The 19527-nt window shown below is 41.8% G+C and overlaps 2 protein-coding genes across 2 annotated transcripts; both read left to right on the top strand.

The window, feature by feature from the left end:
- The first annotated feature begins 641 nt into the window (after positions 1–641).
- On the top strand, positions 642–5812 carry LOC126383033 (leucine rich adaptor protein 1-like). The gene is made up of 3 exons (XM_050033408.1): positions 642–1142; positions 1772–1956; positions 4746–5812. The coding sequence occupies exons 1-3, from the start codon at positions 930–932 to the stop codon at positions 5251–5253; spliced, it is 906 nt and encodes a 301-aa protein (XP_049889365.1). The 5' UTR covers positions 642–929; the 3' UTR covers positions 5254–5812.
- Positions 5813–7886: 2074 nt separating this feature from the next.
- On the top strand, positions 7887–19429 carry pgap6 (post-glycosylphosphatidylinositol attachment to proteins 6). Its single transcript, XM_050033365.1, has 13 exons — positions 7887–8049; positions 10386–10569; positions 10699–10900; positions 11716–11843; positions 12106–12371; positions 12458–12804; positions 12905–13001; positions 14742–14856; positions 15044–15186; positions 16200–16378; positions 17983–18129; positions 18458–18574; positions 18680–19429. The coding sequence occupies exons 1-13, from the start codon at positions 7986–7988 to the stop codon at positions 18995–18997; spliced, it is 2307 nt and encodes a 768-aa protein (XP_049889322.1). The 5' UTR covers positions 7887–7985; the 3' UTR covers positions 18998–19429.
- The last annotated feature ends 98 nt before the right edge of the window (positions 19430–19527 follow it).

Genomic DNA, 19527 nt, shown 5'->3' with positions numbered 1-19527 from the left:
ATTTAACATATTTCAAATATCTTGAATATTTGAAATATGTTTTCTTTTTTTAAATGTTGTTTGAAGCTAAATGTGCCAAAATGTTGCTGTTAATTTCAGTGAGAGACACTTTACAAACGGCACCCCAGATTTTCTTTTTACGTGGGATTTTTTTAGGTGGCTAGAATAGTATTGCTTTGCCCCATCCACATCAGTAGGCTACATTGCTTTTTGTGATGGTGCTCCTGCTGCTTCTCCAAACTGGAGGCCAACATCTACTGTGTGTAATACTCTGTGAATTAGAACCTCACACAACCCCACTTCAAAAAATCAGAACTTTCCCTTTAATGTAGGCGTTCATCCCAGGATTACATTCAATCAAATACAGGCCTAAATCACAGGTTAGATTAAATAATACTCTGTATGAAATTCTTGTTTGTCTTTATGTGGTGCCTCAGGGTTAAATGATGCTGATAAAAACAGCCAATCATGATGTGATTTCACAGATTTAATGTGCGCTCTCTACAGCTCAGTGCGCACAGGTGTTAACTGAAGCCTCTCCATGTGACAGCCGGTATGAAACTCCCACCATTGTTTGAGAGCAACACAAAGAACATTTCCACTTTCCAGCATCACATTCTGGGCCGCATACCATCAATACCTCTGGAGCATGAATGGTGACAGCAGGCAGCAGCGGGACAGGTGATATGCGCTTTCACACTTCCAGCGTTTTCACGGCTCGTTCTGCGCCTCTGTGGCCGCTCGGTCGTTTGTGATCGTGGTTTATTGTGGACTGTTCGGGAATACAACGTGTGGGACTGTGCTGTAAGTCGAGAAAGTGAAGTTTATGGTGATTCACCCGCTGGAGGGGTGTCACTTCTCACAGTGGAGTGAGGTGACTTTACGCACAAGCTCCATCCGAAGACTTGGGGTGATTACTGCGCGGTGGGATGGCAGAGGAAATCCTTAACGATTCCTTCCCAGATCTGAGAGAAGTGGAAAATAAGGTTGGCAGGAAAACACCGGAGAGTCTTCTGATTTGGATGAGGGATGCTGCGGACTGTGAGGATGGTTGGAGGTCTGATGTGGTGGACAGAGGAGACCGCGGCTCTGCCTTGAGCGACAGCTTTTCTGACAAGATAAGCAACTTAAAACAAGAGATGGTAAATATATGTTCTCAGCAATAAATACATCACATTATATAAATCCTATTTTGTAGTGACTCGGCATGACTTTGTATTATTTGAGTGCGCCTATATTTACCCGCGCCTCTTTCCGTATTTGGCACTGCCACAACTGGCACAACTTGTTTCAGCCATCACTGCTTTGTTTATTCAAATCGCATGTTTTTCAGTGAACTGCAGAAATGTCAAAGCATCTGAGCTTCACTCTCAGCCTCTTCACCTGCTCATGTGTAATATCTAATGACAGACTGTGTCACCTGTCTCTCCGCCACACCCCTCACCTGCCTCCGTCTCATTCACCTCCATTCATTTCACACATTCTGATTGGATTCCTCTGCTCAGTCTCTGCTCCTCAGCTCAGACCCTCCCTCATTCTTTTCCATTCTTTTGCTCTGTTGTTCTGCTTCATGTGTTGTAGTCAAATGAGCACACAAGCAGGGCCTCACTAGTGGGGGGACACGTTATTTACGTCCAGGGGCCCCTGAGTGATGTTAAATGCACACACATCTCTCAGCTCTCCCACCTACATACCTGCCATGCACACACACAAACCAGTTCCCATATTCACACCTACATCACGCTTATCTAACTCCTCACTATCTGTGCAGAGGTGGCTGCGTTCTGCCGATGTGAGGATTCTGCGCCAGCTGGTAGCCGTGCACGAGGGTATTGAGGCCATGCGTTGGCTGATGGAGGAGCGGGGCGCCTTAGCCAGCCACGGCAGCAGCTTGACAGGCAGCCTGAGCAGCCTGGTGACTGTGGAAGAGCACGGGCCCTCCATGTCCCCCTGCAGGTACAGTCTACAGCAGTGGTTCCCAACTGGTCCAGCCACAGGGTCCAGATTTCTCCTTAGTCATTAGTTCAAGGTCTGCACAGTTTGATATATTCAGCATCATACTTGCATTTGGCCATGTCGTCCATCTACTTTGCTGTCTCTGTCAAGTAGCTGTCCATTAGTCACTCACTCTACAGCAGGAAACTGCACTGAAATTCACTGTAATTTAAAATAAAGTGTGTTTTTTACAAACCTGACACCTTGACACGTTGCAGTCAATTCAGAATGGACTCGTGACCCACTTTTGGACCCCGACCCACCAGTTGGAAACCACTGACCTAACGTGTTTAGTTTAACAGGTGTACAGGACGATATTCTCATTGAAAATGTGCACTTATTTTTAGGCAAACTAAAATCAGGTTATATGTACAAAGACATGCATTAAAGCTACAGTTAGTAACTTTGAAAATATGTTTTTGTTGTATTGGTTGACACTGTCACATCCATGCAGTATTACATGAGACAGATCATTTGTAAAAACAACAAATCATGTCCCTCCTCCTCTTCCCTGTGTTTCCAACAACCAGTCAGAGCTGAGGAGTTTCTTAGACAGCTGTCAGTTATGTCAGTCACTGCTGGTGAATTGAAGTCAAGCTGTCAAACTAGCAGAGGTGGGACCAAGTCATTGTTTTGTAAGTCACAAATAAGTCTCTAGTCTTTGCGCTCAGGTCCCAGTTACTGCAATTTGTTTTTTGTCAACTACTGTGTTGTTTTTGTACATGAACAAAATTATTTTTGGTATCATTTTTTTCCAGCTGGCGTTCAGGGTTTTCTCCTGCAACTTGACTGGATGCTGTCAGACGCATTTAAACAAAAATGGAGCTGGGGAACTAAATGTCGACTTGCTGGGAATCAGTAGCATTAACATTAGTTGATTCAGGATATTATGGGACATGAATTGATTCATGGCATACTTTTTAAGTAACATTTTTAGTCTTTGAGTTTTGGGTAAGGTATCAAATATTTTTAAGTCAAAAGGCTCAAATCCAAGTGAAGTCACCCATCATTGGTGTTAAAGTGCATGTGGAGTTGCAAGTCTTTTTTGATTTTGTCAAGTCGAGTCTAAAGTCATAGAATTTGTGACTTGAGCCTAACTCGAGTCTAAGTCATGTGACCAGAGTTTGTACCTTTGCAAATAGGCAGCACAGATAAAATATGCATCAAAATTCTTTTACTGCATTACCTATGTCTTCCCTCAAATGTTGTCAGAGACAGTAGTGTACTGTTTAGCTGTAAAATGAGAAAGTTTGTGACCCAGCTGCCATGTTGGAAACATGGCTGGAGCAAACTTTTTATTTTACAGCTAAACAATATGCTATCGGGTGCCCACTAGCTCACCTGGTGGCGTGGGTGCCGCATGCACAATGGCAATGTCCTTGCCTCAGCAGCTGCAGGTTCAATTCCAACTCTGGCACTTTAGTGCATGTCATCTTGTCTCTTTCTCCCCATTTCACACAAAACTCTCTTATCTAATAAAGGCAACAATGCCGAAAAATAATCTTAAACAATCACTAAAATATGTTTTTGAAAACATCAGAGGTGAGAAATACGGGATACAGTAACAGAATGTAGACACTAGCTCACCTGGTAGCGCTGGTCCCCATGCACAAAGGCTATGTCCTTGCCGCAGCAGCTGCGGGTTCGATTCCAGCTCTTGCCCTTTGCTGCATGTCATCTCATCTCTTTTCTCCCCATTTCACATGAAACTCTCCTAGCTAATAAAGGCAAAAATGCCAAAAAATAATCTTCAACAGTCACTAAAATATGTCTTTGAAAACATCTGAGGTGAGAAATATGCAATGCAGTGACAGAATGTTGATTTATATTTGATCAGCACTGTCGAGTTTGACAGCCTGACCGAAGTTCACGAACAGTGACTGACATGATTGACAGCTGTGTTAGATGAAAGTTAGCTATGTCATCGTGACAGTTTCCACTAGTATGACAAAAAGTTGTGAGCAGCAACTGTGACATATCAAGACGTGTTTTTTTAGATGTATCTACGACGGCCACTTCACTAGATCATTTTGTAATATTATTTATATATGTAGGATATAAAATGTATATATGCTGGTATTTTCCCATTATATATTTATCAAAAGTATCCTTGGGCTTAGGCGTCGGTAGCTTAGTGGTGGAGCAGGCGCCCCATGTAGAGGGCTGTTGCCGCAGCGGCCCGGGGTCGAATCCAGCCTGTGGCCCTTTGCTGCATGTCATCCCCTCTCTCTCCCCCTTCACGCTTACCTGTCCTGTCCATTAAAGGCAAAATGGCCCAAAAAATATCTTAAAAAAAAAAAAAGTATCCTTGGGCCACAAGCAGGGGCGGGGCCCAGGGTGTGCGGGGATCACTTTAGTATATGACAGTGAATTTTCAAGATACGATATGATAAATGTATACTTATAAAGGATATCATCAAACTCTTGGACTTGAATTAAGAATACCCTAACATCCTAGCAAATGTGTAAATTTGTCCAGATTTTGCTGGTAGTTTTCAATTCAGTACAATTCAATAAGCTTTAATGGCATGACATTTCATATGTGTTGCCAAAGCACAATTACAGTTTAAGACAGTGAATTCAATTAACGGGACTGGAATATGATAGGTAATTAGATTATTAAAGAAACAATGAACAACAATGTATTAATACAAAATCATAGACATACATTTTAAAGAAAAAACTCATTAAGCGAAGGAGTAAATAAAATGACAGTATGTGTCTGACTATTTCTACTACCGCTCCCACAGAGAGAGCCTGAGTCCAACTCCGGACTTGATTGAAACCTCTGGTGAGGAATCAGCAGACCCGCCAGCACACACTGAAGATGGCGTTTCAAACCACAAGACCTACGTCGACATGCTGATCCCCGAGTCTACCGAAGCAAGACCTCTGAGTCCTTCCAGTCATGGCCAGGCCTCATCTAGCCCCGCCAATGGTTTGGTTAGTACCAACTTACAAAAGGACTCGGATGTAGTTCCATTACATGACATCACAGGCGGTGCTGACACCATCAGGAGAGCTCTCCTCAGATCGAACAGGGCAAGAAGAGAAGTGAAAGCAAATAATGGTAGTTTATCCCTCACTAAAGAGTCGGGGGAGAAACAGACAGAGCAACAAACTCAGGAGAGTTTCAGAGCCTCTCAGAACAGTATGACAAAAGAGGAGGAGCATGCACCTGATAGTGAGACATCTTTGCTGGGCTATGATGCTCAGTGGTGCTGGGTGGAGTCTCAGGATGATGTGACGTTTCTATGATCTTTGAGCACAGTTTAAATACATTATCTTTAAGCTCTTCAACAGTTACTGCCTGTAATGCAGTGGGATTTAAATGCACTTTGATGGATTAATTATGAATGATGCTTAATGATGAATGTGTCACAGTCTCTTATTCACTACTCTTCTGCTTTTGATTAAGATGTTCACAGTTTATTCTGCCTATTTTAGGAGTTCCACATGACACAAAACTTTTATTTAAAATGAAGGAAACCACAAATATGAAGAAGCTCTTTTAGAAGATATGTAGAAATGTTATGTCCAGTAAATGTTTTACACAGTTGGCACTGGAATTGCAGAGATATCATGAAGTCTGTCTTTCTGTCTTTTTAATTCGATTGCACTGAATTTTATTTAAATGTCTAATCTCATTCAATAGACAAGAACAGCTGTCACTTCTCTCCTGTGCTTATTTCTCATATGTTCTCTCCTACATTATCTGACATTATTTCTTGTTTAAATGGATCTGTTATTGGTTCTTTTATGCAATTTTAAAAAAGGTTTAAAATGAATTCTCAAATCATTTTGTTAATAAATATTTCATGAGTAAAATGGTTGGTTGTCAATTGTTATTTGATATAAGTAAATAAAATCAAACATTTACGTCACGATAAGAGTGATAACACTTGTTATAGAGGTCGTTTTATGTTTTATAAATAAGTGGTGGAGAGCTCTCTGCTATACGCTGCAGTCTGCTGGGGAGGAAGCCTGGCGGACAGAAACAGGAAACGGCTAGATAAGCTCATCCAGAAAGCAGGCTCAGTGCTGGGCAGGAGCCTGGACTCGGTGGAGACCATCACAGAGAGATGCCCGAGGAGCAAGATGCAGGGCATACTAGACTGTGATAATTATCCACTGCACTGCATCTTGGCTGGACAGAAAAGCAGCCGCAGCCATCGTCTCCTGTCACTGCGGTGCTGGACTGAGAGGTTCAGGAGATCCTTCATCCCGACAGCCATCAGACTCTTCAATGGGAGAGGGAGCACATAGCTCATTTCCTCACTACACCCGCACACCCTCCTGCACTTTTGCAGTTTGTACCTTCTGATAGTGTACACTGTTTACATGTAGATTATTTCTATTTTATTTTATTTTATTTTTATTTTGTATTTATATTACTCGTTCTTGTACTCTTTTATGTGTCTTATATGTGCCTTGTACTCTTTTATGTGCCTTAGCCACTGGACATGACAATTTACCTACGGGGATTAATAAAGTACCTATCTATCTATCTATCTATCTATCTATCTATCTATCTATCTATCTATCGTTGTGCCTTGAGAATTTGGCTTGTCCTATGGCGTGCTTTGGGCACAAAAAGTTTGAAAACCACTGATGTATAAATACTTGATAAATACTTCATACTTTACATATTTCATTTATATTCAAAACAAACAGCTAAGGACCTAGTACAGACCCCTGTGGAACTCCACAAGTAATATTCAGACATTTGGATTTGTAATTACCAATCTACACAAATGGTACTGGTTTACAATATAGCTTTTTAGCCACTTTCATGATGTATGGTATCAAATGTTTTTTAAAAAATCTATAAATACTTCCACTGCATATGTTTTGTTATCAATACAACTGGTTGTTTCTTCTGTTTACTCAATTAACGCCATGGATGTTGATCGGTTTGTTCTGAATCCGTACTGACTGTCCAATGACAGTTTGTGCTTTTCTATGAAATTGTATAACCTGTCAATAAAGAGCTTTTTCAATATCTTAGAGAACTGGGAAAGTAACCACAGTCGTTACAAAACTGTTTGTGCTCTGTCATACAATAAAATGTTGTTTATGTTCTAGAGAACTGGTTCCAAACTGGTCCAGCCACAATGTCCAGATTTCTCCTTAGTCATTTGTTCAAGGTCCACACAGTTTAATATATTCAGCATCATCCTTGTGTTTGACCATGTCCTTGGGCTAGTTTGCGGTCTCCATCATATAGCTGTCCATTAGTCACTCACTCTATAGCAGGAAACAGCACTTCAAAGTAAAAGCTTTGCGCTAGAAATTCATTGTACTTCAAAATAAAGTGTGTTTTTTTTACAAATTTAACACATTTGTGAGTCACTTGTGGTCCATTCAGAATGGAATCGGGGCCCACTTTTGGACCAGGACCCAGCAGTTGGGAACCACTGTTCTAGAGACTGCATTGAAATATTAAAATCTGTCCCAAAAAAACTTTTTAACAGGGCAATGACTTGGTCAACACAGATTTATGTATATCAAATTTAGCATGCAGAGATTTATCAAACATTAATAAGTTCAACTCAGCTATACAGTTTATCATGCAAGTGTTGCCTTCCTGGATAATCCCTAGTTTGTACTTTCAAGAGTTCACATTGTAGTTAACACACGGACTGTATTTGTGAACTATCTGATTTATATTTTGGCATTATGTTTTGTCTTATAACAAAATAATGTTGAATGAGGTATTTATGTTGCTTTTATAACATTTAAACATCATCTTTTTTTAAAATGATACAAATTCTAACTGAACTACTACCTCTCTATCTCGTCAATGCGAATAATTTTCATCTTTCCGACAGACCCCAAAGGCAGCACCCGACGGCTTTAGTGACGTCGATATTTACATGGAATTCAGGAAGTGCCGTGCGGGGAGGATGATTTCTCAGTAGCGATGGACTGGTGTGACATTACAGGTGGATAAAGGACGATGTAATGTTTCAGACACTCGCAACGGAAACATGGAAGTTTGTTTTCTCCGTGGGCTCCTGTTGGTCGTCCTGTGGGCCTGGACGTTAGCAGACGGTGAGTGTTTTCACTGAAAGAGACGAAGTCAGAGGAAACTGGTGTTAGCATGTTTGCTAACTGTCTCGATGTACGCGTTCACCTGGATACAGGGACGTTTCGTATAATCTGCGCTCTGCTAAATGGTCTCAAACTACTCTAATATTGAACATTGTTAAAGTGATATTTTTATCAGCCTTATAAATAATATGAAGGTGACAATGTGTATCTTTATTGTATCTCTCAATAAACCGTGCCGCTATTTGGCTATTTAACTTGGTAACGTTTAAAGTCAGTGGACTGTCCAGCACTGTCTGCTGGACATGCAACTGGGTTTGTTTTCTATTCCAGTTTCAGATTCGTCATTTTAACTGCACGTGTTTGCATCTCTTAATGTCTCTGGTTAAATTTCTCCATTGTATAATTCTTCAAAATGAATATTTCTAATCATTTGTCCCATTATTTTTAGTTGATTTATTTGCACACACTTTTATAGAAAAGACAGGAAAAAGAAATTAAAAGGTAAAAGATTGTGCAGGAGAGGTTAGAAGCCAAAAATGGCTCATGAAGATACCTCCCTTATTGAATAACATCAGAGAAAGATAAAAACTAGTAAGAGTTACAGACTAAGAGGTAATATAAAATTGTTAGAGAGATACAATTTACAAACTGAAATGCATTACAAATGAACCAATGAAATGTTAGGAGTCTTGGATCAGTCTTGTTTGCATTGTGTACTATTGTTATTTCATTGTCTGATTTATATGCGTTTATAAAGAGTGTTTCCTTTAAAATCTGTGAAGTCCTGAGGACAATAATAACTCACAGCCTTTTGTTTTCTACAATAGTTGTTTGAGGTTGTGGTGGTTTAAGAAATGTCTAAAACAGATGTAAAAACGTATTTTTAAAGCCCTGACGAAGACCTGCAGTGGTCTAAACAAGTTGGCTCTTTAATGAGTTAGCCACTACAATTAAGGCTTTTTAATACTTCCTTGCTCATTTTCTATATTATGGAGTGCCTGTATTGCCTTCCTGTGTATCCTGTAGTTTACCTATCTCCATGGGCACTGGATACAAGGTTTTGATCTACGATTGATATTAAAAAAAATGTATATATATTGGTTTTTCACATCGGCAGAAATTGGCATGTTGGCTGATTTTGATATTTGACTCCAAGCCAATATTGGTAGATACCGCTGTAATGCGATGATGTGCTGATATTATCGTGCATCCCTAGTTTGTTTGCGTCAAACCACATTTTGAAATTTGTTCATTTAAATTGCATACAGAATTTTATTCCATACATTATATAGAAATAGGTAAAAGTAGTAGTAATTTTTCTACTGTGTTTCTAAAGGTAATATAAACTTTTTCAGTAAATGTTTAAAACATTCCTGTCACACTGAAGTTACTGTGCCTACAACTCATTAGTTGCTTGTTTTGGTACTCAGAGAGAATGTCACTACAGTGTTGTCTGCAAATAAAACAGTTTTGATACTCTCTCCATATCATTTATAGTACCTAGTACAGACCCCTGTGGAACTCCACAAGTAATGTCTAGACATTTTGATTTGTAATTACCAATCTGCACTAAATGTTGCTGGCTTTCTTTTTTTCTTTTTTTTTTGTTAAGATTTTTTTTGGGCATTTTGCCTTTAATGGACAGAACAGGTAAGCGTGAAAGGGGGATGACATGCAGCAAAGGGCCACGGGCTGGATTCGAACCTGGGCCGCTGCGGCAACAGCCTTGTACATGGGGCGCCTGCTTTACCCACTAAACCACCAAGGCCCCATGTTGCTGGCTTTCTGTACAGCTTTTTAACCAGTTTAGCACAACCTCTCTGATTCCATACCTTTCCATTTTAGTGAGTATTATGTCATCATCTATGGTATTAAATTCATTCATTTTCTGTGACCGCTTATCCTGTTAGGGGTTGCAGGTGTGCTGGAGCCTATCCCAGCTGACACTGGGCAAGAGGCAGGGTACACCCTGGACGCCAGACTATCACAGGGCTGACACATAGAGACAGACAACCATTCACACTCACATTCACACCTACGGACAATTTAGAGTCACCAGTTAACCTGCATGTCTTTGGACTGTGGGAGGAAGCCGGAGTACCTGGAGAAAACCCACGCTGACACAGGGAGAACATGGGATTACATAACACTGTTATTTCACAACCATCTTCTGGTCTTGCATGTACAAACTAAAATGTGGAACTGAAAACAAAGAAAAGAAACGCAAATCAAAAACAACACAAAAAGCCCCACATATACCAAATGAACTGGCCACACCAGGAACTACCAAATGTTTACAGTTCATCTTGATAACAAGGCCTCTTTCTTTTCTACAGATGGACAGGTGACATTTGTATCCGAGCTCTCGTCCAAACCGGCCCAGAAGTTGTCAAAGTACGGTTGGTACGGCAACGTGAGGCTGCAGAGGTTTCATATTCCAGAGGAAAGTGCCGTCGCTCGCTGGCTGTTCACCGTCACCAAGGGCCACAGCTTCCACTGTGGACAGCACAACGTCACCATGTGAGACACACTGAGCTCTGCATCATAAAAACATTTTATCAGCTTCTATTTATCCTCTTCTCAGTTTCTCTGCTGAATTTTCTGCCTTTTATTTTGTTGAAACTTACTTTGAAACTCTCTCCTTTGTAGCCATATTCAATATGGTGCCCCTCCAGTTATAAACCCAACAGGGACAAAGTTTCCAAATGCAACACTATGGAGCCCCTGTCTGTCTCTGATCCTGCCGGTGACATCACACAGCTCCACAACCTTTAACCTCTCCAATCCTGCTCCCGGTGATTGGTACATCGGTGCCCACTTGCCTGAAGATGATGGGCGCATTGAGCAGAAGGTTTGTATGGAGATGTAAACACAGCATGTGCTTGTCATTATGGTTTTTGGCTTTCTTAAATTTGTTGTCCCATTACTGGACTGTGTGTTCATCATATTTGTCCAAATAAGAACTTTGTTTTGCATTGAAATACCAAGGTAAAGTCTCAGTATTCCTCTTTCCCTTTTACCCTGACCTGTTCCACCGGAGGGGGGGGGGGGGGGGGGGGGGGTATAGGTGGATTGATTATTAAGCAAAGTAGCTAAACCACATTCTTCCTCTTATTCCTTTTCTTGGCCTCTGTCCATATTGCAGAATTGCAGCTCGTAGTGCAGTCTTGTTTACCGAGGGCTGGCCTTGAAAGATAACTTCTTTTTGTATTTTGTCTTATCAGCTCAATTCAACTCCACTCCACTTTATTTATTTCACACAAACTTGCAGCACAAAATGCTTCATTTAGCAAACTTGAAACAACACAGACCAAAATTTATATATATATAATTTTTTCAAGACTAAAAATAGCACAGATAAAACAATAACATTTTAAAAAATCAATACATTAAAGTCAGTAAAATAAATAAAATAAACCATAGAGATAAAAAAAGATGTAAAATCCAGTAACTGAAACTTGAAACTAAGGCTTTAACATTATGTCTCCATTAGCCGCACACTGTTTTTTCTGTTTATCGTCCTCCTGATTTATTAATCTTATCAGTTTATTAGTCATCTGACAAACTTTGAATGGCCTTTATGAGAAGTGCTTGACAGGGCCGATTGACTGAAGAGAATTATGAACCTGTGTGTATATGTATTTATCTTTTGTCTTTATCTGTTAGGGCTTTCCGTCCTGCTCCTACTTCTTCCAGCCTCAGCTGTCAATCAGGAGAGCGGTGGACACACCCATTTTACAGCAGGGCACATTCCTCCAGCAGACTGCAGCACCTGACAAACCTGCACGCCTTAAGTAAGTAAAACTGTCTGTGTGTGCATGTGGAGGAATTTTATTTACTCTGTTCCCATCCTGTGTTCTGTTTTATATTTGCTGGTGGTGCACAGCGGTGCAGTGATCTATCTGGCTCCTGGTTATGGTGTAGACTCTTCTTTCTTTACCTGCACGGGACCTAATTTAGATCTTTCATGTTCACATGTTCTGAAATGACAATACATTTTCCTTATTTTTATCAGTCTATATAACTCCAGTTCATGTATCTTTGTGTGTGTCTCAGGTTGTATGTTCCAGAGTTTGCCTCCTCTCTCTCCGTCTCCGTGGCTGACTGTTCGTCAGGGGAGGGAGCAGACGGTGAAAACTGTTCAGTGCTCCTCAGGCTCGGCTCCACCTCTCTGCAGCAGCGCCCAGTAACAGTGAACTGCTCAGGGATTACCTGCTCCGCAGCTCTTTCCAACCCACCTTGGGATACCTGGTTACGGGTTGTCGTGGAGAGCAGCCTCGACAACCGCACTGTGACCTTTAGTATCGTCTCAAACTACACAGGTGATCACAGATACACACACGTCCATCAACATGAGTTTAAACACATTATATTCTGTTCTAATTTACTACCTGTGTGTGTGCCTCAGTGGGGTGTAAGCCAAAAAGCGTAGGCCTTAAAGTGGATGATGACATCACCAAGCTCCGCGGCAACAGCAGCTACACCAACTCAACATCAGCAGGCAACAGCTCAGTGGTCACAGACGCAGCCGCCTTATACAACGAATCAGTATCACTGTTAACACCTCTGTTGCCGTCGGCGTGTGTGTGGAACATCCCCGTGCTCTACGAGGAGGTGGACGTACTGTCGCTCCGATTCACACCTGTCAACGGACCCAACGTCAGCGTCACAGATACACACCCCACACTGCTCACTTACCCCCTGCACCCACAGGCCACCGGTGGCACACTCAACCTACAGCTCACACTCAACACTGTGAGTACGACTGAGTCACTGAACATCTGATGAAGCCTGTTAAATTTGAGAGAGTTGAGCTTTCATGCTGTTTTACTTTGATACATGTGTGTGTGTTTAGACTAATGTAACCCTGGGGAACGGCAGCAGTGTGGTGGCCTGTCTCTCTCCATGGGCTCCAGTCCTCGAGCTCAACCACTCTCAACCCTGTCGCACAGGTAACACAGATAACCTGAGTTATTTATATTCGTACTGAGGAAATGATGAATGATGCATAATAAACACCTAGAAAGAACAACCATGGCTTAAAGGGATAGTTTGGGTTTTTTAAAGTGGGGTTGTGTAATGTAGTTAAACATATACCCCTTTTCTACCAACATAAGTGTGTGCACACAGGTTTTTTAAACATGGGTAAACCTGCTAAAAATAGGCGACACACTCCTTTTGCATTGCCAGTAGACCAGAGCCATGTTCTCAGCTTTGGTGTGTCATGTTCCACTTCATGGACAGGCTAGAAATCAGCATGGAGGCCTTTGAAAACTTTACAGTGGCTGCTTTTTTTTGTATAATTATTCAGTCTCTCTTTCTAACTCGGTGAAGATTAATTTTGAACGATGTTTGAGGGCTGCTTGGGCGGAGATGGACAGTATTTTGTAGTGGCACATCATTGCATCTTGCCAATTAAAGGGCTAAAATGAGCCTGTTCAGCCTGGTTTTGCATTTCTGTCACTGCCAGTAGAAGCCAGAGCCGATAAATACCCGTGACTACTACGGAGTCATTTGACCCTGCCAATTATAACCTTTCCTATTATACAAAAGCCAGATGTGAGTGGGTGTTAGCAGGCTTTTTGTGCGGTGGAAAAGTGGGTATAGTCAGTCATAGTATCTGATATTATGATTCAAAATTGATTCTTGATTCAGTACATAAGGGTGCTAACTTCAGGATACTCCAGTCTGCTGTAAGCTAAGTAAGGCAGTGTGGCAAATGATGGTATGAAGAAAGAGTAAAGTGTGTATATCATAGATTTTATATTTGAAATAGTTAGATCTCAACTGATGCAACAATGTAAACAAACAAAGGCAAACCTTACGCTTTCATCTCTGGGTCACATACTTCAGTGTTCCTGAAGTGTGTGACTTTCATTTTGCAAACCTTGCATATTGAATAAGTCATGTCAAGCTGCCTCTTTCGTGGGAGAATGTGGAATCAAAAGTGCACTACAACGCTCACCTTCAATGGAGACGGGACTGGCTGAAATTCTTGCTGCTTTATTATCCATTTTAGGTAGGCTGCGGACTCTGAGAACTATTGTAGCAGCAGCTGCAACTGACTGACTAGCAGCCACACTGCTTGCTGCACTCTGTCTCCCGTAGAATCTACATAATCTACCACAGAAGCCAGAAACAGCACACAGCAATAGCCATTTATTCAACGTATGTTTCGTGGTTTGATTGCTCTGCAACTGGAGCCAGCCGTTTATTGTCTGAACTCAACACAACAAAGGAAGCTGTGGCATCGACCGTGCAAAGCATGTCAGCCAGGTCAGGCCGGGTGAAACATCCATGTAGCTGCAAGTAATAGACTTAGCTCCTACACTGTCTTCAAAGCCTCCAGACTCCTTTGACAAAAGCAGTACTTTTACATCGCTGAACACAGGAGTTGCTGGTCTACTGCTGCCTCTATCAGTTAGTTTGTTTGTGTGAATTTGGTGTTTAAAAGGGTGAATTAGGATTCACCCTTTACCATTGCTTAGCTTCACTGTTGATACTCCTACCTGCTTTTCCAAACTGGGGGCATGCCAACTGCCATCTACTAGATGCTTCATACAACCTCACTCTAAAACATTCACACTATCCCTTTATTGAACCAGGCAACATCAAGATAAAACAGCAGAAAATAGTCCAGCTGATTAACAGTAGCAAATGGGAGCTTGACTTTGTCTTGTGTGTATCTGCAGCTTTGTTTGGAGGATACGGTGTTCATGTGAATGTCAGCGTTCCTAAAGCTGTGGTCAGGCTGCCTTTTCCTCAGTCGACAACATGGTACCTCACCCTGCAGCTAACATGCAACAGGTAACACAGACTGATGCAAATATTATATGTCTGTCTTTTATTGTGTGTGCATCCTCCCTCAGATAAGGATCACACTACTCTCAACACACAGTAGATGTTTACTGTTTTCCTTTACTAGATTGTGTTTTGATAGTGTTATGGGCTGGTCTCATTGTTAAAATGTAAAATGTGTGTGCTTTTCTTGCAGCAGCGACTGTGGTAATACATCGTTGGTGTCTGTGCTCCCAGAGGTGTTCATCAGTGCCTGTGTAGAGGACTGTGGGACGTATGGTGAATGTAGACTGCTGAGATCCTACAGCTACCTGTACGCTGCCTGTGTCTGCAAGGCTGGTACGACACACACACACACACACACACACACACACACACACACACACAAACATAAAGGTACTTTGCTTTCACTTAAATAACCTGAATAACTAGTCTACAGGTCAGTGGTGTTGCACACTTCTGCAAACCACTGATGCGCTACATTTGCATGATTCATACGTATCAGCGTTTCTAGAGCGACATAGTATATAAGCTGACTTTCTCATCGGGAGGTTGATGGGATGGTGGATGGTGTGACATCTAGGTGAGACACTAGCCAAGCTGCAGACCCCTGTTTTAGATCAACAGGCAACAAACCGGTTGTTTATGAGCAAGTGGTTGCTGTGTTTCCAGCAGCTTTTTAGGCACCAAACATGGGTGTTATTCAGAGACCTGTAGCTGTTTTTCTAGCAAAGATAGTGTCACAAAAAGCGGCTGTTTTTTTAGAGAGACATTAATGCATTTTCAACAACACCTATGCTCTGCAGACCACTGTTCAAGACCAAAAAAACAACAAAAACAGTTGTTTTTGAGTGAATCATTGCTGTGTTTCCAGCTTTTTTTTAGCCCCCTAACGTGGGTGTTTTTTAGCAACCCATAGCTGTTTTTTTATTTGTTTTTGTTTTTTATTTATTTCAGTGGGAATAGTGGCATGAAAAGCGGTTGTTTTCTGGAACATACAACCTGAGACACACATATGCTTCTTTTCCAGGGGGTACCCTGCCCTTAAAACTGGGTATCTTAAGCCAAAACTCGATCTTTTCCTAACCATAACCAAGTGGTTTTTGTCCCTAAACATAATCGCACGTTAACCACAGCGTTGTGAAAGTTTCAACATATCCGCTACATAACATGCCAATGTAACGTATCCATAGTTTGCAGAAACGTGCAATGCCAACATTTTCTTCAGGCGATTTGGTTGCTACTCATACGAAAATAATAAGTTTCCTCACTGTATTCTTTCCTGCTATTTAATGATTCATTCTGTTTTGTATTTATTTGACTTCAGTTTGTGTGTGTGTGTGTGTTTGCAGGCTGGAGCGGTTGGGGCTGCACCGATGATTCGACAGCTCAGTCGTACCGCCGCCAGCTGGCAGCAACTCTTCTGCTCACGCTCAGTAACCTCTCCTTCCTGCCTGCCATGGTGGTGGCCATCAAACGCTGCTACATCACTGAGGCCTCTGTCTACCTCTTCACAATGTTCTTCTCCACGGTAACACACACACTCGTGCATACATGTGGGAATACTTATTAGATTTATTCCTTGAGGATTGTCGTTACGGTGTAAGGGACGTTTCGAGAAATCAAAGCAAGAATTTTGTCGGAGTTTACAATGTGTGAAAACTTGTTAGCTCAAGCTTAGCAAGTTTTTACTTGAGTCATTATACTTTCAATGAGCCCAGGAGACCTAAACAAAAACTGATCCTCCTTACAAGACAGTGAAGACTGCCATCCAGAGTTTTATATTCTGATCATGTACAGTTAAGGCACAAAGTGTACCTTTTACACCTGCTAATATTTTTAGGACTTAAAGGGAAAATTTGCCACATTTACATGTTTATCCAATCAGTGTTGATGGTAAATGTAGTTGATTAAAGCAATAAACCCCTCAGTGTGATCCTTATTGACCTAGAAAGCTGAGCTCACAAGCAAAATCTGTTCTTCCTGCTTGCAGCGCCATCTTTTGACGTAACAGTGATATAGTTAGACACAGGAAAAACTACAAGCTGGTTTTGTTCTCCAGGTAGCCCAGTAGAGTGCTCTAGATGCCACTCAAAAACAAAACTTCCTTGTTCTCTTCACTTGTATTGCAAACTAGCTATGTCTCAAACAGTGGAAATGTCATCATAAAATATGAGTTCAGAGGATGTTACGGATGAGGATACATTTCAGAGAGTTTTGGCAGACTTGGACACGCGGCCATATTTATTCAAGTCAGAGTATATACCTGAAGAAATGCAGTGGAGAACGGCTGAGGCCGAGCTGCCTTGTGAGAGGATATGAACGGTGGGGACCCTCCAGAACCTGAGCTGCCGAGAGCAAACAGCAACCGGTGGTGCTTTTACTCCAGTTGCCCGCCGATGCCAACAGAAACAGAATCATTCTGCTGCAGTGAATTCCAGCATGGGCTTTTTTTGGATGCTGAGAGAGCCCATGTGTGCGTTACATAATATGGATGAAAATTTAACTCCTCACTTGGACAAAGGTGTGCCACAGACATTTGGGATCCTGAAGATAAACTGGAAAAGATAACCAATTGACTAGTAAGTGAGTATTTTTGTCACCTAATTTTGTTGAGTCGCCTCTTTACAAAAATGATGATTCATTTCAATTGAAAGGTGAAAAACAGAAGAAGTGAAGCAGTGATGTGCTGCCGTGGACAATGTGAAAAATACTAAAGAGTGTTGCTGTGTTGGTTCACGCTGCTGCAGACTGCAGAGCATCCATCTTTTGTTTTGTTACCTGCAGAAGAATAGGCTCTACTTATAGACCTCAGCTACACCATGTTTTAGCCATCAAAGTAGGTAACAGAGGGCTACATGCTAGCAGGCTAGTGATAGTTATGGGCGTCAGAAGTTCATGTACAAGGCACCCAGGCACACGTAGGCACTGCTGGAGCTCAGCTTTCTCTGTCAATATACACACTGAGGAAATTATTGCTTCACTTGACTCCATTTACCATCAACACTGACTGGGCTTCCATTTAAAAGGTGGTGAATTTTTCCTTTAATTATATATTCTATACCATGTGTATGTGTCATGTGTCATAAGTAGAGTGATTCATCTTTTTCCATGTCTATTCTTTTCATATTCCAGTTCTACCACGCGTGTGACCAGCCCGGTGTAGCTGTACTGTGTATAATGGACTACGATACCCTACAATACTGTGACTTCCTGGGGTCGGTCTGCTCCATCTGGGTCACCATCCTGTGCATGGCTCGCATCAGAGACACTTTCAAATATGTAAGACACTGACTATGGCCTGTAATACTATTAAAACACTGAACTGAGGATTAAAGGAACACTTCGCTGGCAAAATGATCATTTGTATATCGATGACTCACCCTATGATACGTTAAATTTGTGAGGAAGAATTTCTTTTTCTTGCATGCCTCCACATGGAATCCAAAAAAAGCAAACATTCTTGATGAGTTGAAGTCATAGGGGTCCACGTTGAACTTGAATTCAGTGTAACATGGGCATTTTGGGGCTGAAGTGTTCCTTTAATATGATATTTTCGATGCTAAGATTTGTTTAAAAATGTCTTTATATGATCACCTTGTGTGTGCAGACTCTGTTCATGCTCGGGGCTCTGCTGATAGCCATGTCAATGCAGCTGGACCGCAAAGGCCTGTGGAACCTGCTGGGCCCCGTCCTGTGTGCCATACTGTTCATGGTCATTGCCTGGGTAAGACATAGGAAATTTATAAAACACTACCTGACTGGAATCTGCTGCTGACGTCTTAGTTGCCGCTGCTGAGTTTTTCTGAATCTAGCTCTGTTTGGTTTACAGGTGTACCGAGGGGCAAAGCGACGACAGTGCTACCCGCCTTCTTGGAGACGCTGGGTCTTCTTCCTCCTCCCAGGAGCACTCTGTGCCCTGATCGGGGTATGTTTATACATTTTTGCCGAGACAGAGGACAACTACTACTACACACACTCGCTGTGGCACATCCTGGTGGCCAGCTGCGTGGTGTTCCTGCTGCCGCCGAAGGAGAAGGACAGGGAGGCGATGGGCTGGAGCCGCGGCTGGAGCTGGAGCTGGAGACCTCGGGTTTGTGGGTACACGCTCTGTCAGAGCGGCAAGGATGAACTCTACACTGTCACATAGTGGGACAGGAGATGCTGTAAGGGAGCAAAGTGACCAGGCATTGATTGTTAAACAGAACTGCAAACATTCACATAACAGGTAAGACGACACACAGGGTGTCAGAACCTTACAGAATCCTTAAAGGGACAGTTCACCCCAAATCAAAAACACACGTTTCCGCTTACCTGTAGTGTTGTTTATCAGCCTGATTTCTGGAGAGAGACATTGCTGTTGAGTTTTTGAAATGTATTTTTTTTTTAGGCTTTGAGCACCACAAGCTGAGTGCTATCTAGTTCCATTATATTGGAGAGACGACAGACATCTCTACGGGTGATATACAGTGGTGTGAAAAAGTGTTTGCCCCCTTCCTGATTTCTTACTTTTTTGCATGTTTTCCACACTTAAATGTTTCAGATCATCAAACAAATTTAAACATTAGTCAAAGATAACACAAGTAAACACAAAATGCAGTTTTTAAATGAAGGGTTTTATTAATGAGGAAGAAAAAAATCCAAAGCTACATGGCCCTGTGTGAAAAAGTGTTTGCCCCC

The sequence above is a fragment of the Epinephelus moara genome, chromosome 21 (genome assembly GCF_006386435.1).
Source record: "Epinephelus moara isolate mb chromosome 21, YSFRI_EMoa_1.0, whole genome shotgun sequence".
NCBI classification, from domain to species: domain Eukaryota; kingdom Metazoa; phylum Chordata; class Actinopteri; order Perciformes; family Serranidae; genus Epinephelus; species Epinephelus moara.
The sequence above is the reverse complement of the archived record's forward strand: the minus strand, read 5'-3'. Positions and strand labels throughout refer to the sequence as shown.

What these genes read in the sequence shown, in the direction of transcription:
- LOC126383033 (XM_050033408.1), top strand. Translation starts at nt 930, where the DNA reads ATGGCAGAGGAAATCCTTAACGATTCCTTCCCAGATCTGAGAGAAGTG. An exon ending in GCAACTTAAAACAAGAGATG is followed by an intron (nt 1,143 to 1,771) that starts GTAAATATATGT and finishes CTATCTGTGCAG; the next exon opens with AGGTGGCTGCGTTCTGCCGA. An exon ending in CCCTCCATGTCCCCCTGCAG is followed by an intron (nt 1,957 to 4,745) that starts GTACAGTCTACA and finishes CCGCTCCCACAG; the next exon opens with AGAGAGCCTGAGTCCAACTC.
- pgap6 (XM_050033365.1), top strand. Translation starts at nt 7,986, where the DNA reads ATGGAAGTTTGTTTTCTCCGTGGGCTCCTGTTGGTCGTCCTGTGGGCC. An exon ending in ATGGGCGCATTGAGCAGAAG is followed by an intron (nt 10,901 to 11,715) that starts GTTTGTATGGAG and finishes TTTATCTGTTAG; the next exon opens with GGCTTTCCGTCCTGCTCCTA. An exon ending in TCAGAGACACTTTCAAATAT is followed by an intron (nt 18,130 to 18,457) that starts GTAAGACACTGA and finishes TTGTGTGTGCAG; the next exon opens with ACTCTGTTCATGCTCGGGGC.